Below are 26,863 nucleotides of genomic sequence, written 5' to 3'. Positions count from 1 at the left end.
CAAAAGAGAAGCACGTTTAACCTTATTAGCAGCTCCTGACATTTCTTCCTCTTCTAGCACACAATGCATTAGAGTCTGCTGTGCTGTGACTGTAAAACCACTTACTTGGAACACTGATTTCTCATCTTTATTCTGCAGCTGTAATGAAGGTCTGGAAACCCTGTTCCAGACTGCTTTTTCTTGCTAAACAAGGAGAACCTTCTTTCCTCAGGGTGTCTGAGGCTCTGAGTCACAAGCAGAAGAAATGCAGTTTAAATGCACTGGCTACTCAGAAGGAAGTTATGGAATACCCACTTTTGACTCATGCCCTTTTGGATTTAAAATCTCTCCAAAAGCAGGGCTTCCTGAAAAAGTGCTCTCCAAATGTGTCTTGATGTAGTATGTTATCTTATATGCACTTTCCAGAGACAGAAATGTATTGTTCGAGGAAAGTGTTGACAATACCAAGTCTAGCACACCAGCTCAAAGGCAGATTTCTCCTTTTCTTTACTGCTGTTCCTTAATAACTCATTTGAGGTGCTGAGACAGAAACAGCAAGTTCCTTTGTTCACTGAGTATGAAGGATTTGTTCACTCTGCCTACCACACACATGTCCTGAGTAACCACTTACATGAACACAGATGAACAACAATTTTTCACATAATAAAACACTACAATCTATGAGTTACACCAAAAGGTATTTCCCCAGACATACAGAATCATGCTGTGGTTACACAAAGTACTAAAACAGAGCTTAAAATCCAATAATCTGTTCCATCTATCCCATTCCTTCCATTCATCAAATGCAAGCATATTTTAAAGCTTTACTTGGTGAGGTGCAGAGCAAAGATGCTTAGAGTGAATTATTTGACTCTAACTTTGTTAAAACACTTTTCTGCACAAATAAGATGTTTCTCCTATTAAGATGTTATACCCACATGTGAAAATACAACAGGCATTTGCACACACAAGCAAACACTCACATGGCTGATGCTGGGGCCTTGGAATGCAGTGCACTGCACTAAGAATGCAATGACTGCATCAACACATTTTTACACAGTATAAACAATTTATTCCCCAAATTCAACCTTTGTGTTTACACAGTTTGACACTAAAACCACTAAACCTTGTCCAAACCATCATTTTCCATCATAATTCTCCACTAACAGCACAAGAAGGGGTGACATCAAAATGGAATAGTTCAATAACCAATGGATATTGAAATGTTTCATTGCAAATGTAGGGAATGAAGAAACATCCAGTTTCCATGTATTTTATCTAAAATCCTTTATAATTGATACACAGAGTTTGGGAGACAATTTATCTTAAACACATTGATGTGTTCATGCTGAAGACTTCATACAATCCATGTTGAGAATTCCAAAAGCACTGGATTCCTTTAGAAACGAGAAGTGAGGAGTTGGATCACTGACAGTAAGAGGAACCAGTAACTGTGCCAGAACAACCAATACTAAAACCTGGCTCCTCCTGAAGGCTGCCCAGACTCAGTTTCTTAGGGGCACCCGACTGAGAGAGCTCCTCTTACAACCCCGACCCACCTGCATCAGTTCACTTTGTCACACCAGTGGTCTCCGAGGTCACTGTGGTTATGCCAGAAGCATTATCAGAACTAGTCACACCCAAACCTACCCAGACTCAGCATGGACTGTCTCAGCTCAGTGTGGTTATTCTTCTCACTAAGTATGCCAGAACCCTGCTGAGTAAGGCTCAGTTGTCTGAAGGGAATATAGCACTGAAGAGGGTGTTTTGTTCCATTTTCTTTTTGAGAAACATCTAACTCAAGCAGCTGTGGTGGTGCTCTGACATGCAGTTTCTCAACTCATACTACTCCCTGTTCCTAAAAACAGGTACCTCTAAGTTATATCTACCATACAGATAAAAGCTACAGTCCAATTTAGCCTTCCTGCACTGAAGAAATTACCCATGTTCTATAAGCACACACACATAAAATCACTTTGTTTTAAAACAGTGTTGTACAGTTTTCACCTGTGTTCCACTTAGATGAGTATTAGTCAATTATATGTTAGAAACTTCCTATTTCACAAGACCAGCCACCAGAGAACAAGATCAGCTCACAGCCCAGCCCCTGAACTTTAGGGGCTTTAGGATGACTATCAAAAGCTTTAGGATGACTATCAAAAGGATTCTGATGAAAGCACATGCTTGATAAGCATTTTAAAACTGCCAGACAAAAGCATCAGCTGTTGTTACCTGACCAGTTTAACTTCACCTATCTGATCTGAACTCAGCTTCTCTCAAGAGTTAACATTAATGAGATGTACACGAGCTTCCCCTTGGCTTAGTCCATGATGCAGATGTTGTAGTTGCACTCCACAGACACCAAGACAGCTTAAACCATCTGGCTAAAAGGCCTTTGCATCACTACACCTGCACAGGAAAACCTGCTCCCAAACACAGCAAGCTCAGCTCAGTGCTCTTCCAATTACATTTACTGATACCAGAACAGGTGCCCAGTAAAAAAATATTTGATGTATTCCTGTAAATGAGAATTCTCTTCAACTGGGAAAACATACCTAAAAGTTACTGTTGAAAACTATGGATTAGCCACTGGTCTCAAAGTGGACAGGACTGCATTATCCTGAGTGACAATATCCTTTTATATATATAAATGTATATATTTGTGTCTTAGAGAATTATTAGTTTTTACAAATGTTAGAAAAAATATATTAAAAAAGATCAATTTTCTCATTGTGAAGATATTTATCAATAAAAATCATAGTGTATTTTACACAGAAAAATGTAAGTTAAGCATTTCTTAGTAACCAAAAATCAAATCATACCCTTTTTGACTTATCACATAAATTTTTAGCATAATAAGAAGGTAATGAGCTATAAGTATTCATTTAAAAAATGAATAAAAATATTTTTAATCTAAATTAAAATTGCTGAACTGTTCCTTATAGTTATCTTTTTGTTGTTATCTGTATCTTTATTGCTAAATTAGTTAATATTCCTAGCATCTTCTGAAGAAATTATTGTCAGAGATTAATTGTGGCCTTTGTTGAAGACATGCAGCCTCTGACCTCACTGCCAAACACAAACCTTATTGTTCAGAATGACAGCAATCTCATATTTAATTTCCACACATATCCCCCAGATTGTTAGCTAGATGAATGAGAAAGGTCCAATGTCTCCAGTGTGAGCTCAGTGGTTATCTGTTCTGTTCTGCTCTGCGTGCTGAAAGGCAAACCAACACACGTGTAGATACAAACCAGCAATAGGGTATAATTAAGGAAAGTGAAAGGAGATGAGTGTCAGAGCAGAGTTTATAGGGGATGTGGTAGAAATTAAACACATTTGCTAGGTGTTGGAAGGGAAAATACATTAATTATATCGGTGCATGGTGGTGGCTCAGGGGATCTGAATGTGAGCTCAGGCAATGGTGGTCACCACTGGTGACCCACTGGAGCTGGATTATCATCTTAGGGACCAGTATACAAACCAAAGTCCATGGGAAGCCAGAACTTTAGTAGTTCTCTCTTTTTATCCACTAATAGCTTCATAATTCCCCTATTCTAAAGTACGGTTAAAAAAAATCCCAAACAACAAAAACCAAGAACTTTAAATGTTTAGGTGTCATTCCAATATTTACCAAATAGGTCAAAGCTCTGACACCAGTCCCGGGTAGCTCTGCTCGCTCAGATCACGGCCACTTTTTTCGCCATCAGCGACGCTGCGGGAGGAATGGCCATTTTCGGGGCAGGGTCTCAGATGCCCCGCTCCATCCCGCCCGCTCAGCCCCGCAGCGCCGGGAGCGGAGCCGCAGGCCGAGCCCCGCGCAGGGGCGGCCGCAGCGCCTCGGAGCGGCCCCTCCAGGCGCTCGGTGCGGCCGTGCCCGATCCCCGCCGGCCCCACCCGCCCCCGCGGGCACCGGGCCAGCTCCCAGCCCCGGGAGGGCACCCGGTCCCCGCCCCGAGCCCCGGGAGCAGCCCCTGAGGCCGGGACGGCGCCCGGGCCGCCCTCGCAGAGCCCGGGGGATCCTTCACCCACCTCTCGGCAGCGGCGGCGCTGAGGACGCGGCTCCTCCCGCTGGAGCGGCGGAGAGGGGCCCTGGCTCCGTGTACCATACAGCCGGGGCGGCGGAGGGAGGCGCCGGGGGCTGCGGAGAGGGGCAACGGCTGAGGCGAAGCCGGGAGGAGGAGGAGGAGGCGGAGGAAGGGGGGATCCTGCGCTCCCTCCTCCCGGCGGGCCGCGCTCGGGGGGAGGTGGGAGCCGCCCCCCGCCCGGGCACCGGCGCTCGCAGCCCGGCCCAGCCTCTGCCCCGGGTCCCCTCACGCTTGTTTACCTTCCGCGCTGCCCCGCGCGGCCGCGGGCGCCATGTTCCCCCAGAGCGCCGCGCCGGCCGTCACTTCCGCCGCACCTGCGGGCGGGGGCGCGCCCGGGGCCGCGGACACCGGGCATGGGGACTGCCACAGCCACCGGCACCGGCACTGCCCTCCCCGGGCACCGCTACCGGCACCCACACCGGGCACTGCCCCCGCCGGGCACGGACATCGGCACCCACACCGGGCACTGCCATCCCCGGGCACCGGTACCGGCACCCACACCGGGCACTGCCATCCCCGGGCACGGACATCGGCACCCACACCGGGCACTGCCATCCCCGGGCACCGGTACTGGCACCCACACTGGGCACTGCCCCCGCCGGGCACCGGCACCCACACCGGGCACTGCCACCCCGGGCACCGGCACCGGCACCCACACCGGGCACTGCCATCCCCGGGCACGGACATCGGCACCCACACGGGGCACTGCCACCCCCGGGCACCGGTACCGGCACCCACACCGGGCACTGCCGGCACCGGGCACCGCCACCGCCCTGCCGGCCCTGTCCCCACTCGCCAGCCCCCGTCCCGCCGCCGCCCTCCCCGTGCCCCGTGCAGGGCCATCCAGACGCCGGAGCCCCCAGTTGAGGAGCCGCTTACCGGAGAGCAGCGGGGGCTGTGCATGGCCGGGGAAGCGGCACCGGGAAGCACCATCTGTGCCTGGCCCGTGCGGACGCGCACCCACAGCCGGCCGCGTTCAGAGGGCCACGGTGGTCGCGCTGTTCTCTCCCACCCCTCTGCCTCCAGGCCGGGCCCCCCGAGGCTGCCGCAGCTCCCGGTTGTCCCGGGCAGTTGCCCCGGGCCACAGCAACCCTGCTCGGTGCTGGCTGAGCTCCTCCCCGGACCCTGGGCAGCCGTCAGTGCTGCGGGCTGAGCCCACCTCGCGGCTCGCTACAGGCTGATCTCAGCTCGCCACAGGCTGCCTTGCCAGCCGGTGTGGGAACCTGGACACAGAGCCACAGGCGCTCAGCAGAGCAGCAAACCACCTGCATACACCCCTGCGGGGAATGGATGAGCAGGGCTTTGCCTTAGCACAAAACATCGTTCCTTTTCCTTTGCCCAGCAAATTCTGACTTTATTGTAAGAGGTTAACTAAACTACGTGGTCCTTTGGTTTGCCACTGCCAGCCCCAAACCACTTGCTACCTTCTACACACCTCCGTGTCACCTTCTATGTCACTCACTTTAAATAACAAGCCATGGGCTGCCATCCTCTCCCTGTTTATTGCTGTTTCCATCCCCTCCACAGCCTATTTTCAGTCTCCCCTTACCACCTTTTCCCCATTCTGGATCTATAAAACAAGCTGAATGTCTTTCACACCTTCACAGATGAACCAGCCACACCACGCAGTGCTTCACAAAGACTTCCCACTGCTATTCTCACTGTTAACCGCCCTCCTCCTGCTCCCCTGGCTACAATCAACCTGCTCCCATTCACTCCTTCCTCCCTGTGGTCTGGCCTCTCTCTGCTTGGCAAACTTACTACTTTATGTTACCCCATCTCCCCAGTCCCTGTTTTAAAACCTGTTATCTGTTCATTTAGGGTGAAAAAGCTGGCCTTTACAGACTGACCCTGCCAAGACAGCAACTGTTCCTGCCACCTAAGCCTAAAGGAAAGACAGACTCCCTATCACAGGATATGTCTCCTGGTGCACCAAACATGTACCCACACATCTAATGCTTCAACCAAGAAAAACTGGAGTAGAAACCAAGTTTCTCATACACAGAAATGATACAAACAAAACCTCATGTATCCTGCCCTCCTCTGACTTCTGACCTTCATAGGTCAGCGAGGGTGGAGAAAGCTAACCAAGACTGGGTAGGTTTTACCTGACTGTCATTTTGTTGTCTGATGTTCGTGGCAAGCTGAGGTGCAAAGTGATCTGCAGGTCTCTCCTACACGCTGCCACAGAAGAGGATCAAACCTAGCCACAAAACAAAAAAAAAAAAAGAAAACCAGAACAACCACAGTAGCTTTGATACTTAAAACATCTCAACATTTAAAAGCACCAAAAAAAAAAATCCCTTCTTCACACTGGACAATTTGCTTGTACTGAAAAATCAAAATTTGCTAACAATGCCTCAATTATAGTTTCCTAAATAAAATTAAATTTAGGCCCCAACAATGATCAGTGGTATCAATATTATCTTAGCTAACATTAATTTACAGAGATATTGGGGCTGACCCCTCAGATTTAGGCATCTGTACAACATCAGTTACCTAAAATGCACTGCTCAGGCTGGAAGGGCACAGCCACGTGGGGACAGCCCTTCCCAAATCTGCGTTCAAAGCCTGGCCCATACACACACACCACTGGCTTAAATGAGACTAACACAAGGAATAAAATTATGGACACAGGGTTCTGAGTTACATTAATACACTAGTTACCATTCAAGCTGAATGATTTAAACTTTATTTAATTCATACATACAGGTATAATACACATTGACTGACATAATGTCAGCTCCTAGATACATTCTTACCTACTTTACTCGGGGTTGGAGAAGACAAAAGAGCCTGGAGAGGAGAAGGCTCTGGGGCAACGTTACAGCAGTTTCCAGTGCCTTGAGGGAAATGGCCTTTTCACAAGGGCGTGTAGAGACAGGACAAGGGGGAAGGGCTTTAAATGGAAAGAGGGCAGGTTTAGATTAGATATTGGGAAGAAATTCTTTGCTGTGAGGGTGGTGAGGCACAGGAACAGGTTGCCCAGAGAAGCTGTGGATGCTCCATCCCTGGCAGTGTCCAAGGTCAGGCTGGATGGGGCTTTGAGAAACCTGTTCTAGTGGAAGGTGTCCCTGCCTATGGCAGGGGGATTGGAACTGGAACACCTTTAAGTCCCTTCCAACCCAAACCATTTTGCAATTCTGTGATTAGACATTTGCAGTCTAGACTTTCCTGGGTTTTCTTTATATTAAAAATATTTCCAAATAAGTGAATTAAAGCAACAAGACTACCTCAGAATATGTAAAATGTACAATCTCATTGTTAAAATAGAAGCAACAGCTTGTGTATTTTTTTCATGTTCCTGACAGGGTGTTTGGCAAGGATTAAATCCTTTCTAAAGGCAGTTGCAAATGTGACAAAACTGTTTCCATAATTTTGCATTGCACTGCACTGCTGCATAATTTAAACAGTCAAGCAACTAGAGAGTCTGGTATTTGCAGTTCATTTTCATAAAAGAGTGATTATACATGCCTGGATGTCGAGGCAACTACAACCAAGTATTGCATCATGTTCCCACTACACTTTGTGTATCTCAGTTGTTTTTCTCAGAAGGGAGACACTTCACTCAAAATTGAAAGCACAACGTGGCCTGATGAAAGATTAGATGTGAAAATGTATTTTCCAGACCAACGTGCAGCAGGATTGGGTTGCAAGACAAAATCCACTCTGTCACTGGCAACACTGTTACAGATGCTGTAAGGTTCCTTACAGTGTGTTCCTATCCATCTCTTCAGAACAAGAACTGTGTTTGCTCCAGGTATACCCAGTGGAATTCATTCCTAAATCCTGTGCCAGGAAAGGATGGAAGTGTAGTATTTGCAAAAGTGGGAGGTTACAAGCACTGTTGAACCAGGCACACCAGTTTCACACGGATTTCCTTCATCACATTTCCATCACGTGGTTGTCTGCTCCAAACCTGTTGGTATTTTGAGCCAAGAGTTGCCCAGGCAAAGTCTGAGAAGCAACAGATTTTCCAGCAGACAAAGTCACTGTTGCTGGCACAATGACACATATTTGACACGACTGGTTACTTGCACTGAAACCTGTTCCTCTGATCACAGAGCAAATACAATTAGCCACATCCTCTATGTGTTAAAGCAGTTCCTATGAAGTAGAAGTCAATACAATTTCCCACAGGGAGCAGTTGGGAATGTGACCTTTAATCTCTGTTGAACCTCTAAACTGGCTCTTGTCACTGGTTTGGGATTTTATTCAATTTTTAGCATTTATGTCACACCCAACTCTGAAAACACATTTGGTGTGATTTTTACCTGTTTCATACAAAACATTCAGGCTGTTCATGTCCTGGGGCAGACTCTCATATCCACACATAATAACGAGCACGGGGTCTAGAAAAGACAGTAACAAGAAAAAGGGTTGCAGTTTAAAACCCACACCGGGCTGACAGAGATTGCAGTGCAGGGACAGCAGCACGTCCCTCTTGGAGCAGCTCAGCCCCGCCTTCCACACGCACATTCCACACACTCGGGCGCTGGGTCTGTTTGTACCCACGTGTCCTTCTGCACCGCCCCAAACCCGCACCGCCCCCACACGGACCCGCACCGGCCCACACGGACCCGCACCGCCCCACACGGACCCGCACCGCCCCACACGGACCCGCACCGCCCCCACACGGACCCGCACCGCCCCCACACGGACCCGCACCGCCCCAAACCCGCACCGCCCCCACACGGACCCGCACCGGCCCACACGGACCCGCACCGGCCCACACGGACCCGCACCGGCCCCACACGGACCCGCACCGCCCCCAAACCCGCACCGCCCCACACACAGACCCGCACCGCCCCAAACCCGCACCGGCCCACACACAGACCCGCACCGGCCCACACGGACCCGCACCGCCCCCACACGGACCCGCACCGCCCCACACGGACCCGCACCGCCCCAAACCCGCACCGCCCCCACACAGACCCGCACCGCCCCCACACAGACCCGCACCGCCCCACACACAGACCCGCACCGCCCCACACAGACCCGCACCGCCCCACACGGACCCGCACCGCCCCCACACGGACCCGCACCGCCCCACACACAGACCCGCACCGCCCCAAACCCGCACCGGCCCACACACAGACCCGCACCGCCCCAAACCCGCACCGGCCCACACGGACCCGCACCGCCCCCACACGGACCCGCACCGCCCCACACGGACCCGCACCGCCCCCACACGGACCCGCACCGCCCCACACGGACCCGCACCGCCCCCACACGGACCCGCACCGCCCCACACGGACCCGCACCGCCCCAAACCCGCACCGCCCCAAACCCGCACCGCCCCACACGGACCCGCACCGCCCCAAACCCGCACCGCCCACACAGACCCGCACCGCCCCACAGAGACCCGCACCGCCCCCACACAGACCCGCACCGCCCACACACAGACCCGCACCGCCCACACACAGACCCGCACCGCCCCACACGAACCCGCCCCACACGGACCCGCACCGCCCCCACACGGACCCGCACCGCCCCCACACGGACCCGCACCGCCCCCACACGGACCCGCACCTCCCACGGGCACGGGGCGCGCTCCCGCACCGGGGCCGGTCCCGGTCCATCCCCGCGCCGTGTTCCCCGTACGCGGTGCACCGGCCCGGGATCCCCGCGGGGCTCTGCCGGATGGCGGGGGAGGCGCCCCCTGTCCCGGGGTGTGTCGGTCCCGCCGCCCCCGTTTCCCGCCGCCCCCGCCCCGTTTCCCGCCCCGCACGCGGCTCAGGCCCCGCCGCAGGCCCCGGTTGCATCACCCGGCGCGAGGGCCACCGCGGGTCCTTTCCCAGGGCTGCCCCGCAGCGCGCCTGAGCCGCCGCCGCCGTGCGGCAGGCCCGGCGCTGTCCCCGCGGCACCGATCGCGGCCGGTCCCCGAGCCCCGTGTCCGTCCCCGGGCCGGCGGTCCCCGCCGAGGGCCGCAGGGTGCCGGGGGCTGCGCGCCGGCGGCGGCCGCGCCGAGCGGAGCCGGCGGTCAGGCGGCCGCGCGGGCCTCCTCACTTCCTGCTCGGGCCAAGATGGCGGGGGACGAGGCGGGAGTGACTCTGGGGCAGCCGCACCTCAGCAGGCAGGACCTGGGCACGCTGGTGAGACCCGCGGCGGCCGCGCTCGCCGGGACGCCCGGCCCGCTGTGCCTGGGGGGGCGGGCGGGCGGGCGGCTGGATGGATGAGTGGATGGATGAACGGAAGGACCGGCGCGGGGTGCGGGCCGAGCAGCCCCGAGCCTCCCGCCGGCCGAGCCGCGCTGAGGGGCGCGGGAGGCCGAGGGGCAGCGCGGCGGGGCCGGGCCGGGGACAGCGGGCGGAAGGCGCGCGGGTGAGGGCGAGTCGCGGCGTTCCGCTCTGTCAGCGGCGCTTTCCGGCTCAGTGGTGGGTGCGCTCTCCCCTTGTAAGGGCTGTGCTGTCTCGTGGTGCTAAAGGCTCTTCCCTCTCCGAAGCAGAACCATCAGCTGGCGCTGTGTGTCCCCAGCAGGCTCAAGGGATTCGCTGCCAGCACTATCGAGACTGCTTTGCCAAAAACATTTTCTTGATTATTAAGATCCACCCAGCAAATCAGTTCATAGATTCACAATATCACTTAGGTGGGAAAAGAGCTCTGAGACTGTCGAGTCCAGCTTGCCATGACCTTGCCTGTTAAATGTCTCACCTGTTCTGTCTCACTCGTTACATTCCTGTGCTGACAAAACTACTGGAAAATCCTGTTGCTGCCTCTCTGGTGTTCAGGAAACTGGAACAGCTTATTTGCCTTCACAGAAACAATGTTCGATGTTCTCGGGTTTGAGCACAGGAATTCTCTTTGTGTTACAGTGAGCATGTTGCTTATCTTAGACAGTTCCTTCCTCTCATTGCTGACCATGGCATTTCCCAGTAGGAGAAGGCACAGATAGGACTGTCTGGGAAGTCAGCAGTGATTACCTTTAGGGCCTCTCCTGTACCTTTCAGTCGCCCCCGGGTGCTTGGCTGACTGGAGCTCATTGCTGAGCGTGGCCTTATACAGGTCTTGAGAAAAAACCCTCCATGCTGCACAATTCTGTGCACCGGGAGGAATTCTCCTGGTGGCAGGAATTGCATCATGCTGACAGGATTCTCGCCCGGCCACGTGGTGCCACCTGCAGGTCACGTTCCCCTTGCAGGGGAGTCCTTTGAAGTTCAGGATACAAGAAATAAAAATTTAGTTGTATGTCTTGAAGTGTTCAAGACTTAGTTTGTATTGAATGTGAACATTTTATTCACGTAATATTTGAGGGCACAGTGAGTGAGCTGACATTGTTACACAGATGTGTTTCATAGAATCACAGAATGGATTGGGTTGGAAAAGACCTCCGAGATCATCAAGTCCAACCCTTGGTCCAACTCCAGTCCCTTTACCAGATCATGGCACTCAGTGCCACGGCCAATCTCACCTTAAAAACCTCCAGGGATGGGGAATCCACCCCCTCTCTGGGCAGCCCATTCCAATCCCTGAGCACTCTCTCTGGAAAGAATTTTTTTCTGATCTCCAACTTAAATTTCCCCTGGCAGAGCTTGAGCCCATCGTGCCCCCTTGTCCTATTGCTGAGTGCCTGGGAGAAGAGACCAACCCCCACCTGGCCAGAACTTCCCTTCAGGTAGTTCTAGACAGTGCTGAGGTCACCTCTGAGCCTCCTCTTCTCCAGGCTAAACACCCCCAGCTCCCTCAGCCTCTCCCCATAGGGCTTGTGCTCCAGTCCCTTCTCCAGCCTTGTTGCTCTTCTCAGTTGGGTAGGAAGAGACCTCTGAGGTCATCAAATCCAACCCCTGATCCAACCCCACAGAGTGCCCTGGGCTGGTGATCACAGTGGGATTGGATCAAGACATGGTGGATTCTCTGTCCCTGGAGGTGTTTAAGAGGACACTCAGTGCCACATCCAGTCCCTTCTCCAGCCTCGTTGCTCTTCTCTGGCCCCGCTCCAGCCCCTCAATCTCTTTCCTGAACTGAGGGGCCCAGACCTGAACACAACACTCAAGGTGTGGCCTCCCCAAGGCAGAGTCCAGGGGAAGGGTCACTGCCCTGGGCCTGCTGGCCATGCTAGTTTGGATCCAGGCCAGGACCCCATTGGCCTTCTTGGCCAGCTGGGCAGAGAACCTGCCTGTAACAGTCTAAACAGTATGTGATTTACCACTGGTGTTATTTGTATCCTGGCAAAATATTTATATCTTACCCTGCACCAAGGACTCTTTTGGCGTTGTGAGTCTTTGCTTGGACTGAGCTGCTCATCCACACAAACTCCGTGCAGGATGGAAATTGGCTGTTAATAGCTTCAGAAATAGTACAGAACAACTTTTCAGTGGATTTCAACACTTGTCCATTATTTGGACAAACACCTTAAAAGAAACCCAAACCAACTCTTTCAGAGTTGTCCCTTTATCTGTACAGAGTGTATTTGGAAGTTCTTTGTTTTGGCAGTGGCTACCAGTAGGTTCATACAGCAGACTACAGCAGAATTTTTGTATAAAGTATCAGTGATAATATTTGAAGAAAAAATAGCCATTAAAAATCGATGGTACTGATGAAATCTGGACCTACTGACTCCAAAGTGATAGTTGTAATTACATATTAGCTTTAATGGAACCTTAGACCAATTAAGTAACAGTTTATTGACAAACCTTTGTTGTTCATCATGTAGCCCATTGAAAATTAACTCGGATTTGCCTGTTCTGTGTAGTTCAGGTTTGGGGGTAGATGAAGGTTTGGGGGGTTTTGTTAGAGCTTCTTTGGAGGTTTTTTGTTGTGTTTGCCCCCTTTTGTAACACCTTCCAGCCAATACCAGTTTACAGTCAGGGTTTGGGGTTGTTGCAGCCTGTACTGATTTAGGACTTGGTTCACTTTTTGTCTTATTTCACACACTTGCAAGACTGAAGGAGCTTGCTTGGATTTTGCTGAATAGAACTACTGGGTAATTTTTAAGAAAATACATATAATACCTTCTAAACTGTTATATACAAGATAAATAAATTGTAAAATCTCCCTTGTACAGGATGTTACCAAGTTGACGCCTCTTTCACCAGAAGTCATCAGCAGACAAGCAACAATTAATATAGGTAAAAACAAACTTATAACTAAGTGGGGTTCATTAACTCGACTCTTTTTGGTCCTCATGCAGTAGCAGTTGGTACCTGGGTGGCAACACTTTAAAGAAATTCCTCTGAAACAGTTACACAGTAGTTTTAGAGACTTAGCAAACCCTTTTGACTTGAAAAGCACCAATTTTACTTCAGAAGCACAGTTGAATGGAGTGGGGAATAGTTGCTAAAGCAAAGTTTATTTTATCTCAGAATTAAGCATTGAAATGAGTTTCATAAAAATGCCAAAATCTGTCCATTGGGAGCCCCATTTCAGATCTTGTTTGTTTAAACAAAAATTATTACAAACCCCAGAAATGCTTCTGGTGGGGGCTCTGGGCTTACTGGCCGTGGAGAATTTGGGGTAATTGTGCATTGATGGTAATGGAACATTGCACAGAATTAAACACTGGTTTACTGACAAACATTTCCCCTTAAAACACAGGTACAATTGGTCATGTAGCCCATGGAAAGTCGACAGTAGTCAAAGCTATCTCTGGAGTTCATACTGTCAGATTTAAAAATGAACTGGAAAGAAATATCACAATCAAACTGGGTTATGCTAATGCAAAGGTGAGTCATTATGCAGCATATTCCAGGGTAGATGGAAGCTTACTGGTAACTGACCCTGGAGGAATTAAACTTTTCTTCAATTCTACAACATCACAGATTTACAAGCTGGATGACCCAAGCTGTTCTCGACCAGAGTGTTACCGATCCTGTGGAAGCAGCACCCCAGACGAGTTCCCCACAGATATTCCTGGCACCAAAGGGAACTTCAAACTAGTCAGGTAACTGCTGGAAATGACTGGAATAAGTTGTGTTTACTTCCCTTTGCATAACTGAAACCAGTCAGGATTGAGCTGTGAGCTGGATGGATCATTGTAGCAAGTTCTGAGGTGGGGGCCCCCCTGTTCTGAGGGGGTGTCTGAGCTGCCTGGGGTTGTACAAGGTTCTTATCTCATGCTTATGATAAAATACTCATAGTGCTGTAACAGGATTAACTTGCTGGAGGGTGACAGGCAGGCAGCCACTGTGCAGCTGCTGGGTAAAAGCTTTGTGTGCTTTATCCCTCTGGTTATTGGCTTGTAGTAGATTTTTAACACTGTCAGCAAAGCAGCACATCAGTCCCTTGTTTTTGGGTGGGCTGCTACTGGGAAACAAGAATTCCCATTGGATGGGTTGAGGAGGGAACAGGGTGAATCAGCTGTTGTGGTCTGCACAGTAAGATCACAAGTTTGGAAGTGTAACAGTGTAGGTGATTCTTTGAAGTGCAGTTATAACCATGTAACTAAACATACATAATTTCCTAAAATTGGAGAATGGGAGATGGCTTTTAAAAGAGATAAGAGAAATCCCATGTGGTGGGGGGAATTTTGGGTGGGTGATAGAGGGTTAGTTTGGTTTAGGTTTTTTTATTCCAGTGTGTTAACTCCAGTCCAATTTACCAGTAAGTTGGTGAAATATTAAAGCAGCAGCTAATATGGGTATGTGGTATTAAATCTTAAAACTCAGAGAAAGTGTTCAGTAGCCATCTAGTAGTCTTTGTGTTCTTCTAGAACTTTCTTGAAAATACTTTTAAGGTATTGCTTCTCAACATCTGTCTCAATGTTTAACTGTTTGAAGGATGCTTTTTACTTCTGTGTCTGCCTAATCACTCACATAAATCCTCAGAGGAATTGTTGGTAATTGGACTTCTTTTTCACCTTCTACAACAGGCATGTCTCTTTTGTGGATTGTCCAGGCCATGACATTTTGATGGCTACAATGTTGAACGGTGCAGCCGTCATGGACGCAGCTTTGCTGTTGATAGGTAATGATTGCTACACTAAAGCAGAGCTCTGCTTTTTAGTGTCATGAGGCAGCTTTATATGGGCTTTAACATCTGGTGGGACATGGTGAGCAACTGAAACAAGTGAATGCTCTTGAGATGTGTTAAAGAAAATAAAATGATGCTACAAGGACAATGTAGTCTAATGAGCCAAGAAGGCCAATGGGATCCTGTCCTGTATCAAAAATAGCGTGGCCAGCAGGACCAGGGCAGTGACCCTTCCCCTGGACTCTGCGTTGGTGAGGCCACACCTTGAGTGTTGTGTTCAGTTCTGGGCCCCTCAGTTCAGAAAGGATATTGAGGGGCTGGAGCGAGTCCAGAGAAGAGCAACAAGGCTGGTGAAGGGACTGGAGCACAAGCCCTATGGGGAGAGGCTGAGGGAGCTGGGGGTGTTTAGCCTGGAGAAGAGGAGGCTCAGAGGTGACCTCAGCACTGTCTGGAACTGCCTGAAGGGAAGTTCTGGCCAGGTGGGGGTTGGTCTCTTCTCCCAGGCACTCAGCAATAGGACAAGGGGGCACGATGGGCAGGGGAAATTTAAGTTGGAGATCAGAAAAAAATTCTTTCCAGAGAGAGTGCTCAGGGATTGGAATGGGCTGCCCAAAGAGGGGGTGGATTCACCATCCCTGGAGGTTTTTCAACTGAGCTTGGCCGTGGCACTGAGTGCCATGATCTGGTAAAGGGACTGGAGTTGGACCAAGGGTTGGACTCGATGATCTCGGAGGTCTTTTCCAACCCAATCCATTCTATGATTCTATGATGTTTTGAACGTTGCTGTCTGTAAATACTCACTAGTCTGGTAGCTGGACCCATTGATGGAAGATCAGTTAGCTAAGATGACACCTTGTATAGTGTAGAACTGTAAAATTACATAATTTTATGAAGATTATGAAGATTAGCTGCAAGTGCATTCTGAGTTTCTCTCAAGATTCAGTTTCCCTTAAATACATATGCAGTCTTTGACATCCAGGAGAGTCCACAAACAACAGTACTAACAGTAAACCCAGATGAATATGGGCAAAATCAAGGTACAGGAGATCTAATTTGATTCAGACAATTTTTGTTCTGATTTTTGTACATCTATAGAACATTTTAGTGCTCTGTAGTGATAAATAGCAATTATCTTACCTAGATAGGGCATGTCAACAAAAGATAAAAACAGCTTCAGATGTTGTGGTTTAAATATGCTGAGATGGATGATGAGTTGTCATTTCTTCTGCCTCTTTAGCTCTAGAAATGTGATAGACTGAACTTCAAGTGAGAATAACCACCATAATGGCACATCAGGCCAAGCTGTCCCCTCAGCTAAAATGCAAACCATACTGATGGCAACCCTGTTCACACACTTGATCTAATTACTGTGTGACAGTTTGGGCATCTTGGCATTTTTATGGCTTTGCTGATAAAATTGTAAGATGTTTCTGGAAAGGTCAATTGTCCATTATGCTCCAGTCAGTACTGAGATGTCTGAAGAGCTAAAGGATGGAGTAAATCAAGTAGACACAAGTTAGCTGTTAATATCTTTGGAAATTTTAGATGGGTGTTTCTACTGGGAGCAAGTAGAAAGAGGGAACCACTCTGGCAACCTCTCATCTGTCAGACATGGTGTGGATGCTGCAACCAGCAGTTATGGGGGAGAATATGTGCCTTTGACTTGGTTGCTTCACACGTAGCTTAGTGAATGACAGCTGTCCTTGTCTGTTTGTTTGTTTTTATAAAGGTGCAGTGGAAAGCTGATGTCCTAACTGTAGGAGTTTTGTCTGTCTTTATAGTTTCTATATTGCAGTCACTTTTCTTCTTTCAGCTGGTAACGAGTCGTGCCCTCAACCTCAGACCTCAGAACATCTCGCTGCTATAGAAATCATGAAACTGAAGCACATTTTGATTCTACAAAATAAGATTGATTTGGTGAAGGAGAGCCAGGCTAAAGAACAGTATGAGCAGATCCTTGCATTTGTACAAGGTAAGTTTCCAAGAGCAGAAATCCAGTCAATGGTAGAAATTCAGTGTTGAGACATGGACACAGCTGTTTTCTGTGTCTGTAGGAAATCTCTTAGTGCTGGTGTACATAGTCTGTTAATCTGAGAACTAGACCACTGGAGTTGTGCTTTTTTCCCATTTCAGACTGTTCATGTAAAACAGTGGTCAGAGCTCTTGATGTGAAATGATAGCCATGGCTCTTACCTAGGTAGCTTTCACTGCATTTGTGTTTTCCTCGTGGGGTGTTTCTTTGGTCGAGATTTTACTGTGATTTTACTGCAGTGCAGGGGAGAAGGGAGCAATACTTTTTAGAGGCACCTTGTAGGTATAAATGTGTAAATTTCTTTAATCTCAAAAGACTGACCTTTCATCTGTCTCTGTGAATCTGGTTTGGGCAGTGTTATCCTACTCTTGTAAAGTTCTGCTGAACTTGAGTCCTTTGGGTTTCATCTTTCCCAGGAGCTTCCACTGCTTGCCCGGTTTATCTGCATTAGCTGGGTGTGTGTCAAGCTGCAGAGATTGATTGTCATGACCAGAAGTAATCAGTGGGTCTTTCTTTTTTTGTCATTCCTAATTGTTTCCTTCACAAGCTGGAGTGTTTTGATACGTAAATTTGGAGTTTGAGGACTGGAGTTATCACAAAAAACACAGATATAATTAAAGCTAATATTTAACAAACCTGAGTAACTAAATGCATTCTTTCATAAAATTAGGATTTTGGAAAATATATACTTGCATTGCAAAACTTGGAAAACATAGATCATTAAATTGACAGGAAATTTAGTTTGTCAGAATGAAATCTGACTGTAACATTAATCCTGATGTGTCAAATACTGAGATACCCAATCTCTCTGAGGAAATCTTAATATGTCTCATCACAGTGTAGGAAGTGAATTTTCCCCACAGAGTGGAAGATTATCTTGCAGTGTTTGGAATGCACTGGAAAGTAGGTGTGGCTGCTTTGAGCTAAAACATTGCAGGGAAGGATAAATGCTCTGATACTGCTTTGGGAAATACACACGTTGTGGAATTCACTGGTATTTTTAACAATGACAAATCACTTGGTCATGTTGCTGTAAAGACTGGAATTAAGGCTTGATGCTGAACTTGGTTTGGTTTCAGGTACAGTTGCAGAAGGGGCTCCAATAATTCCCATCTCAGCACAGCTGAAATACAACATTGAGGTGGTTTGCGAGTACATAGTGAAGAAAATCCCAGTCCCTTTGCGAGACTTCACATCTGAACCAAGGCTTATTGGTATGTAAGTGCTCAGGTCTGGCCTCTGTCCAACCACTTACTGAATGTGTCTACACTTAGAACAGCACCTTGCTCAGTGCCTTAAAAAGAGGTGGGTTCTGAATGAGTATTTAGGGCTCTTTTACTTTAAAACTTGTGTATTTTCTGGAAGCTGTAATGTTTGTTCACTTAATTGCTGTGGGGTTTGTGTGTATTCTATGCATATGACAGCACTAAAATGCAACAGGCATGGGACATTTATCTGTATCTTAAAAATACTCCTTTCACTGCTACCAATTTAATTTTGATTTAACCAAGTATTGCCAAACTGATGAATTTGATAATTAAATTATTTCCATGAAAATCTTGCAGGTTGGATTTCCTGTGTTAGTCTTCTGTTTCCTGCATATAATTGTCAAAGTCTCAGATGATGCCCAGCATACTAGAAATTCAGTTCCACTACAATGAATTGTTTGCCTTTTTTTCCAAATAAACCATGGGAGTCCTACAAAACATACTCAGAATGCTTAAAAATTGACCCCATGAAATCAAAGTCATGCTGTTCACTGTGACTGCATTAGAACAAGGTTCTGGTATTCACAGCTGACATTGTGCATATTGAAGGGAAAGTTTTGTAATATAGTTGATCATTACTTTCTCTTTTAGATACTGATCTTTAAGTTACTCTGCTGTGTAAAACACATTTATGTATATGAGCAGCTTAAATGGTTTTGAAAACAAAACTATACCTTAAAATTGGGAATAAAATGTTCATCATTACAGTTTCGTAATATTTATAAATATGTGTATACTTTCATAGGAATAGATAAGCAGTCACAGTTTCTAAAGAAAGACTGTTTAAAATCCTGATATTAAAAACAAATCTGTTGTTTTCAGTAATTAGATCTTTTGATGTCAACAAGCCTGGCTGTGAAGTTGATGACCTTAAGGGAGGAGTAGCTGGTGGCAGCATTCTAAAGGGTGTCTTGAAGGTAACCTTTTCTCTTTTTTAACTGGAGATTTTTAATTACAATAAGTAGGGCTTTTCCATGCTTAGTACCAAATGAATGTATATAATGAATTTCTTTTTAAATACTTGTCAAATACAGTCAGATGGCACTTATCCTTTCTGACTATACCTCATTTTAACTTTCCAGTTTTAAAATACCAGAACAAGAAGCACTGGTTTTATTTTTTAAGTATATTTGTATTATTGTAGTCTTACCTTTTGCTAATAATGGTACTGATGTACTTGCTTACAAAAGCTGAAGAAGGTATTTGTTTTCCTGTCCTACCACTTTCACTTGCTGAATTATTGTGGGGAAGAGGAGCCAAAGAACTTTACAAGTACCTCAGAAGTGTATGTGGGTTATCACAGGTCTCACTTCCCTATTTAATATTCTGTGTATTTTGATTTTTTTTATTTTGCTTTCTTTCAATAGATGGTAACTTTAAAGTTGCTTTGCTAGTTGGAGGGGAAGCTACATCTCTGAATATTTATACAGCTTGTATTTGCTTTGTTTTGCAGTGTATTGTTGCTGATCAGTTACACTGATTGAATTAACTCATTTTTTCTCAGGGCTGAAATATTTCTAAATCAAATAAAAACCTAAAATGTATATGTTGGAATTATTGCTGATAAAGATCCTTTCCTAAAGCATTGTTACCAATTGTATTGAAAAGAAAACCAGTTATTATTGGCTGTAAGTGTTGTTCAGTTTGCAGTAAATAGTGCAGCAGAAATCCTCCAAGTTCTACAGTAGCCCAGAACCAAGGACTTGTATGAAAATGGATCTTGGGATAGGTAGTTCTTACCTGTGTCTACTTAGCTGTGTGTTCTGTGAAACAACCAGTTAATCCCTTTGTCACTTTTGCAATTAGGTGGGTCAGGAGATTGAGGTGCGGCCTGGCATTGTGTCCAAGGACAGTGAAGGGAAGCTCATGTGCAAGCCAATCTTCTCCAAAATTGTGTCACTCTTTGCTGAACACAATGATCTACAATATGCTGCTCCAGGAGGTCTTATAGGTAAGAATATTACTTTAGGAAAAGATTTATTTCTTCACGCTTATTGAAAACACTTTGTTTCATTCAACAACAAATATCAGTGTAATGAACAAAGGTCCTATGAGCAATTTTAAGTAATTAATGTATGTAGAGAGAGACAGGATTGGTGTAATATTGGATACTTAGAAAATAAATAATTTTCTTGAATCATAGAATGGATTGGGTTGGAAAAGACCTCTGAGATCATCAAGTCCAACCCTTGGTCCAACTCCACTCCATTTACCAGATCATGGCACTCAGCGCCACGGCCAAGCTCACCTTAAAAACCTCCAGGGATGGGGAATCCACCCCCTCTCTGGGCAGCCCATTCCAATGCCTGAGCACTCTCTCTGCAAAGAATTTTTTTCTGATCTTGAACTTAAATTTCCCCTGGCAGAGCTTGAGCCCATCGTGCCCCCTTGTCCTATTGCTGAGTGCCTGGGAGAAGAGACCAACCCCCACCTGGCCAGAACTTCCCTTCAGGTAGTTACAGACAGTGCTGAGGTCACCTCTGAGCCTCCTCTTCTCCAGGCTGAACACCCCTACTGGCCAATGCAGATCAACTTGCACTGTTAATTGTACCAGCTTTAACAGTCAGAGTATTTCTTCATCTGTTTAGACAGAGCTCAATCTTGATGTTCTGAAAGTGCTGTCCAGGTAACAGGGAATTCCCAGTACATCTTCCGTTTGTTTTTTAGATCTCCTTAAAATATTTTAATACATAAAAGCAACAGGTACATTTCAGTTACTCCTCGTGACTTTCCTCGTTACGTTGTAGGTGTTGGCACTAAGATTGATCCCACTCTGTGCCGAGCTGACCGAATGGTAGGCCAAGTTCTTGGTGCAGTTGGGGCACTGCCAGAAATATTTACAGAGCTAGAAATTTCCTATTTCTTGCTGAGACGACTATTAGGGGTGCGCACTGAAGGAGACAAGAAGGCTGCAAAGGTCTGTACCCCTTCTTTTTTATCCCCTGATTTGCATCTTGTGCTAAGTTTCGTTGATTAATACATTTCTTTCATCCTATATAGCAGTTTTGTTTCCCTTTTGATACAAGCTTGTCACTAAACTAATTGCTTCTTTAAGCTGGTGGGACAGTTGGTTAAAACTTGGTTGTAATAATGCCAAGGTCATGGGTTCAATCCCCTGTGTGGGCCATTGGCTTAAGAGTTGGACTCAATAATCCTTGTGTGTCCCTTCCAACTCAGAATAGTCTGTGATTCATATCAGAGTAATTTAAAGTAGCATGAAGTATTTATGTGTCAAGTTATGTGTCCTTTTAAATGTATTACTGGTTGTTTCCCCTATTCATTTGTGCAATAATTAGTTACACATACTGGTCTACCTCCTAGTTAATGCTTTTTGTGTATCTTCTCTCTTAAAGAACTTTTTTAAGCCAAGTATTTTTTAAATACTTTGGTTGAAAAGAAACTGAACTTGAGGCATAGCACAGACTTGTGTTACATGATCCATTTGACACAAACCAACACAAAGATTGTAGTTTCCCCTGTTAGCATCTAAATCTATAAACTACTTCATGCAGCAGTAAGTGAAGTGCTTCAGTGCTCTCTTATCCCCTGAAATGAATAATTTTTTTTTGTTTGTAGGCATAAGGGAAATGAGAATATACAGATTAATTAAAAGAGTGGTATAACATCACTGCTTGTAGCAGTATCTGTGACTTTGCTTTTGATACAGTATGTGCAATGATTTTATAGAAAATGTAGAGAAATTCCAAGAAAGTACATCAGACCAAGAACCTGTGGAACTCTATGTACTGCATCTTTACATATTTGTCCTTTTGCATATAAACCTTTATCCACTGACACTGTTGTGCATGGGTTTTATGTACATTTACAGTATTTCTCAGCTATATTTTGGGGGTTTGGCAAGAAGGGAACAGAAAATGCTTGATATGGTCTGTGGTATTTTTTTAGTACTAAAGCTTATGTTTCAGAGTTTTGTACGTCTGTTTTCAGGTGCAAAAATTATCGAAAAATGAAGTTTTAATGGTAAACATAGGATCCTTATCTACTGGAGGGAGAGTCAGTGCAGTAAAGGCTGATTTGGGGAAGATTGTGCTAACCAACCCTGTGTGCACAGAAGTGGGAGAAAAAATTGCCCTGAGTCGAAGAGTTGAGAAACACTGGCGGTAAGTTGGTGCTAAACTGGTAGAGTACCTGGGTGCTGTATTGTTAACACACAGATACATGGATCTAGTTTTGTTATGGAATGGGTAAGTGCATGTCTGTTTGAAAAATTCCTCTGGATTCTCCTAACACGTTGCCAGCATTATTATGGAATGCTTCTTTTCATTGCTGGCCTCTTTTTTTACCCAAACGTTCTGATTGGGTGGGTACCTGTTAGTTCATGGACAAGGAAACATCTCAGCATTGTGGTTGGTCTCCAGAACTGCCATGCTGTGAACTGAGCTCACAGCAGGTAATCCTGGCAGGGGGGGTGGGAAATCCTGATATGTATGTATGGCCAGACTTCACAAACACAGATTTGGGAAGGCCTCTCCCCACGTGCCTTTCCAGCCTGCACAGTGGATTTTTTAGGTGAGGCTCAGCGTGCACAGAACTGGCCCCACCGTTTAACTCCTGAGGTCCATCTGCCACGGCCAAGCGAGCTTGGACAGTGACAGGGAAGTCCTCAGGACTGTCTACAGCACCCGGTACTGACCAGGGCTGACCCTGCTGAGCATCCGAGATCTGATGGGATGGGATGGCAGGGAGGCATTGAACTGCCAGGGGATGGTCCCACTGAGACTGGAACTCAGGGATTCAGAGTCCAGAGTGCTCTCCTTTACACCACGGGACTGCCCCGGAAATCGTGATAGTGCTGAGCTAAAGCCTGTCTTTGGACACCCCTCAGTCACTGCTGTTCCACCCCTGGAGCTGTGTGTGATTTCTGGTGCAACCTGGAAGCAGCAGCAGGGCCATGGAGGAGGGATGTTCAGGCATTTTATGTACTATGAGTAGAGAAGAAAATTTTCAACTGGATTGACCCACTGAAGTGACAAATACAAAATGTCTGACTGCACAGAAGCATCTGGAGGCTGAAATTAGGAACAAAGTTGATGATTCATTTTAATCGTAGTGCCAGACTGTTTTAGATGATTGCACATACTGTACCTGTTACATGTTTCATAAAACTCCATGAATAAGAACATAAGGGTATTTAGATTTGTTGGCTCTGCATAGCCCTTGTAGTCTAAGAGAGCATAGCCATTTTTACAAGAAATCTCTACTGTATGAAAAGGGAACCAAGCTTTAAATGTCAAATGGATGCATGTTCCTTTTTCAGTTAACAAGAAAGTGTAGACAGGAATTTAGTGCTTCCTGTCTCAGAGCAAAATGACAAATTAGGGAAGAGATTTTTCCCTTAAAAAAAAAAACAAACAAAAACCCAGGCAAGGCAAAAGAAAAAAAAAGGCAGGACTCAAATTAAATCAGGTAAAGCAGAAGGAAGAGGAGAAACTATATTGGAAATTATGACTGTTTTCTAGACTGGTAGCCTGTGCAAATTTTAATGTGTCTTTTGTTGCTTCTGTAGATTATTTCCCAGCTGAAAAACATGACCAAACTTGGCCCCAAAGCCCACCTGTCTCTGGATTACAGGGTGGGCAAGTAGGGGCAGTTTGCTGTAAAGATAGTTATGAAAGGTTGGCTTCTATGCTGTATTAAAAAGACAAAGAGAAGTGTAGGGAAACTGAAAGTTCAGAAAAGGGAAAGAAGGCAAACTGGAAAGATAATACACAGTTGGCACTGTGAAAAGGAACTTGCAGCCTGAAGCAATGGAGTATTGAAAATATGGAAGAAAGTGGAAAAGCAAGAGGCAAAAAGGAGGTATAAAATGGAAAGTAAATATATAGAGGCATATAGAGAGGTTAAACAGCAAATGGGATCACTAGTGATTTCAAGGATCAGTGAATTTTCAAAGGTGGACAAGTTATGACCTATGGATATGGTACTAAAAAGTGGGAAGTGCTGAGGTGATACACTCAGTTCCTTTGCTGGTGTCCCAAGCAGGCTCTCCTGCTTAGCAGGTTAAATTGAGATGCACGTGTGGTTTCAGTATCTCCTCTCCAGAAACTGGAAAGGTCTTGAAGACAGTTGTGTATTATAACAGGGAGTGCCTGCTGACTGTGGAAATGGACATTATTCTGAATTTCTTTTTACAATCATATTTTTCCGAGGCAAGAGTGGCCTATAAAAAAAGGCCTTAATTTTACTGAGTATAAATAGTAGAACTTACCTGAGAGTTGATTTAGTCACACGTTACATGTTCATTGGGAGTTACAGCTGTTTGTCCTTTTACTGTTCATCTTGTCTGAATTTTCACTTTCATTTCTGTTTGAAAGTACTGCAGAACTTCAGGCATAGGTGAAAGAGATCAGGCTGTGAATAGATTTACAGTCCATCAGGACCACACAAGATACATTTCCAGATCTTCATCTTAACGTTCAGGGGCACATCCTTAGGTGGTTATGAATCTCCTCTGTCCCTCACCCTTTTCTGTTCTGTGTTTCCACTAACCAGTCTTGGGTCCTGTAGGATGTTTTGGGTGGGAGACAAGTGGAGAAAATGCAAAATGTAAGAACTGAAGGCACAAGAACAAGAGAAGGATGTTGACTTACCCAGGATATTTCTGACTGCTATTAAAATTAATAGAAACTCTTTTTCTTTTTGCAGTTTGATTGGTTGGGGTCAGATCAGAAGAGGAGTGACAATCAAGCCAACTGTCGATGATGACTGAAGAACAAAAGAGTGCTTCATTTTTAAAGATGAAGTGCCTATTTCTATTTTGGAGGGGGTGTATTTTCACAGTGGAATTGAAAGCTGTGCAAACAGAATTTTGAGTTGTATGGCTGACCTCATACATTTTATTGAATTTTACCCTCTTACTAAAATACTAGTCACTATCACCATTAAAAGTGTAAAAGAATTGGTGTAGAAGTGGGTTTAATTATCCACATTTTAGTAGAAATTAATTGTACATGTCTCATGGCATGTCTAATTTATGTTATTTTGTGTTTCAGACATATCTGTTTAATATCAGTCAAACCAGCCCCAGTGTAACACACAAACCATAAATCTGGTATGGAAATAAAATATCACTTATTTTCATTAATTCATACAGTTTTTCTGAGTAACAAAAGACTGCAGTGATGTTCAACCAGTACAAGAATTAAAAGCAAAAAAAGAAATACTTCTTGGAGGACTAGTACCTTTTCTGCACAACACCTTGTTTTGTTCAGACTGCTGTTCACAGCACAAAACTTACTTCCTTCGTTTCTAGGGTTCTGATTTTAGGATTCTACAGTATTACACTTGGTAATTAGGACAGCAATGTGGACTGATTAAATTTGTCACTTCTGATATTACAACATGTTTTCTTAAACGGCGAAAGAAAAACTTCAAGTAAACTGGATCTGAACTGGCAGCACTGGTTTTGGCCTATTTTGGTATGGATTTATGAAAGGAATGTGATTAATGTGAAATTTAACTATTTGTTGTCATGGAACACTGTCAGTGACCTGGAAGCTCTTTATACAGGAGTAAACTTCCTGCAAAATGATGATGAGCAAATATATCTGGAACAGGCTGTAGAAAGGAATGATTTGGGGTGGAGGTGTGGTAGTGGTAGTGGAATTCTGAATAAGATGAGGAAAAAAGGTGTAAAACCACTCTTGGTCAGCTGGCCTGAATCACACTCCTCAGGAGAAACGAATGTAATCAACTTACTGTAGGGTGCTAATACTTCAATCTATTTAGATTTCACTTCATTTGTACTAATACTCATAGTTCTAGCTATTTTATATGCTATTTAGCAAGTCATGCTACTTTCCATATTTTTATACAAAGTACTGTGTTTGTTTTCAAAGCTTTGGTTTGCTTGTATTCAGTATCTTAAAGGGCTTTCTAAAGGTAAATACCACTTCACTTACCAAAGTGGACTGCGATGAAACAGCTTAGATTTTGTTCTTGATTTTTGCACTGTACTTTGTGTTCCCTGACTCTGTCTGCATTCCTGTACTTGGTTTCTCCATTTGTAAAGTACTTCTACCTCGCATGGTGTTGTGAGTAAATACATTAATTTTGGTATAGTGCATCTCTATTTGAAAAGCAAGAGTCAGCTGTAGACATTTTTAGGCATTCAGATACTCAGGAGATTGGCCCTTAAACTCTTGATCTGCAATTTAAAGAATACAAGTGCCATAATACAAGTTCTGCTGCTGACCCAGTTGTGCACGAGCCTCTGCTTTCACAGTGGCACCTCCAGGCTGGGCCAGGCTCTTGATGCAGCTGCAGCCCAATCCCAAGGCAATTCCTCCTATCTGAACTGTTCTGCTTCCTTCTTGGGGTTACTTAGAGCTGTTACTTGTGCATGCACACTGTGCCACACGATGCTCTGCCCAGGAGGGATGTGCTTGTGGAACAGTGTCTGACCCAAAGCCTGTTCCTGATCCTTTCCAAGAGGAGGAGGGTGGTTTGGGGCACAGTCTGAGGTGTCATAAACACTGTGCTGTGTATCCTGTCACACCAGGTTAGGGGCTGGGGGCAGGTCTGGTGCAGTTACTCTTTTGCCACCAAAATGTTACATTTCCTCTAAC

General features: G+C 46.0%; 3 protein-coding genes across 13 annotated transcripts in view; 2 read left to right on the top strand and 1 right to left on the bottom strand.

Moving 5' to 3' along the window:
• KLHL15 (kelch like family member 15) overlaps window positions 1–9,835 on the bottom strand; it is a 31,754-nt gene extending 21,919 nt beyond the window's left edge. The window contains exons 1-5 of one of the 11 annotated variants that reach the window (XM_071549560.1): window positions 9,594–9,834; window positions 8,342–8,419; window positions 6,176–7,986; window positions 4,012–4,120; window positions 3,614–3,694 (exon numbers count right to left, since the gene is read on the bottom strand). The gene's annotated coding sequence lies outside the window, so the exon portion shown is untranslated. Of the gene's footprint in view, window positions 1–3,613; window positions 3,695–4,011; window positions 4,121–4,306; window positions 4,376–6,175; window positions 8,420–9,593 lie in introns of those variants that run through there. The other 10 variants (XM_071549107.1, XM_071549387.1, XM_071549629.1 and 7 more) reach the window with 10 other exon arrangements.
• On the top strand, window positions 7,546–9,890 carry LOC139681018 (uncharacterized). The gene is made up of 2 exons (XM_071574132.1): window positions 7,546–7,567; window positions 8,479–9,890. Exons 1-2 carry the CDS (start codon window positions 7,546–7,548, stop codon window positions 9,888–9,890), a joined length of 1,434 nt encoding a protein of 477 aa, XP_071430233.1.
• Window positions 9,891–10,056: 166 nt separating this feature from the next.
• On the top strand, window positions 10,057–25,380 carry EIF2S3 (eukaryotic translation initiation factor 2 subunit gamma). The gene is made up of 12 exons (XM_071549918.1): window positions 10,057–10,162; window positions 13,072–13,135; window positions 13,602–13,729; window positions 13,826–13,947; window positions 14,875–14,969; window positions 16,789–16,947; window positions 18,087–18,221; window positions 19,098–19,192; window positions 20,082–20,226; window positions 21,023–21,192; window positions 22,224–22,396; window positions 24,942–25,380. Exons 1-12 carry the CDS (start codon window positions 10,094–10,096, stop codon window positions 25,003–25,005), a joined length of 1,419 nt encoding a protein of 472 aa, XP_071406019.1. The 5' UTR covers window positions 10,057–10,093; the 3' UTR covers window positions 25,006–25,380.
• The last annotated feature ends 1,483 nt before the right edge of the window (window positions 25,381–26,863 follow it).

The sequence above is a fragment of the Pithys albifrons genome, chromosome 1, assembly GCF_047495875.1.
Source record: "Pithys albifrons albifrons isolate INPA30051 chromosome 1, PitAlb_v1, whole genome shotgun sequence".
Taxonomy (NCBI): Eukaryota; Metazoa; Chordata; class Aves; order Passeriformes; family Thamnophilidae; genus Pithys; species Pithys albifrons.
This window is presented reverse-complemented; position numbering and strand designations above follow the sequence as displayed.

Bases quoted from the DNA above. Each gene is read 5' to 3' on its own strand.
- LOC139681018 (XM_071574132.1), top strand. From the start codon at position 7,546: ATGTCGAGGCAACTACAACCAA. The intron at 7,568-8,478 runs GTATTGCATCAT...CCGGGCTGACAG, and splicing joins GTCGAGGCAACTACAACCAA to AGATTGCAGTGCAGGGACAG.
- EIF2S3 (XM_071549918.1), top strand. From the start codon at position 10,094: ATGGCGGGGGACGAGGCGGGAGTGACTCTGGGGCAGCCGCACCTCAGC. The intron at 20,227-21,022 runs GTAAGAATATTA...GTTACGTTGTAG, and splicing joins TGCTCCAGGAGGTCTTATAG to GTGTTGGCACTAAGATTGAT. The intron at 22,397-24,941 runs GTAAGTTGGTGC...TTCTTTTTGCAG, and splicing joins AGAGTTGAGAAACACTGGCG to TTTGATTGGTTGGGGTCAGA.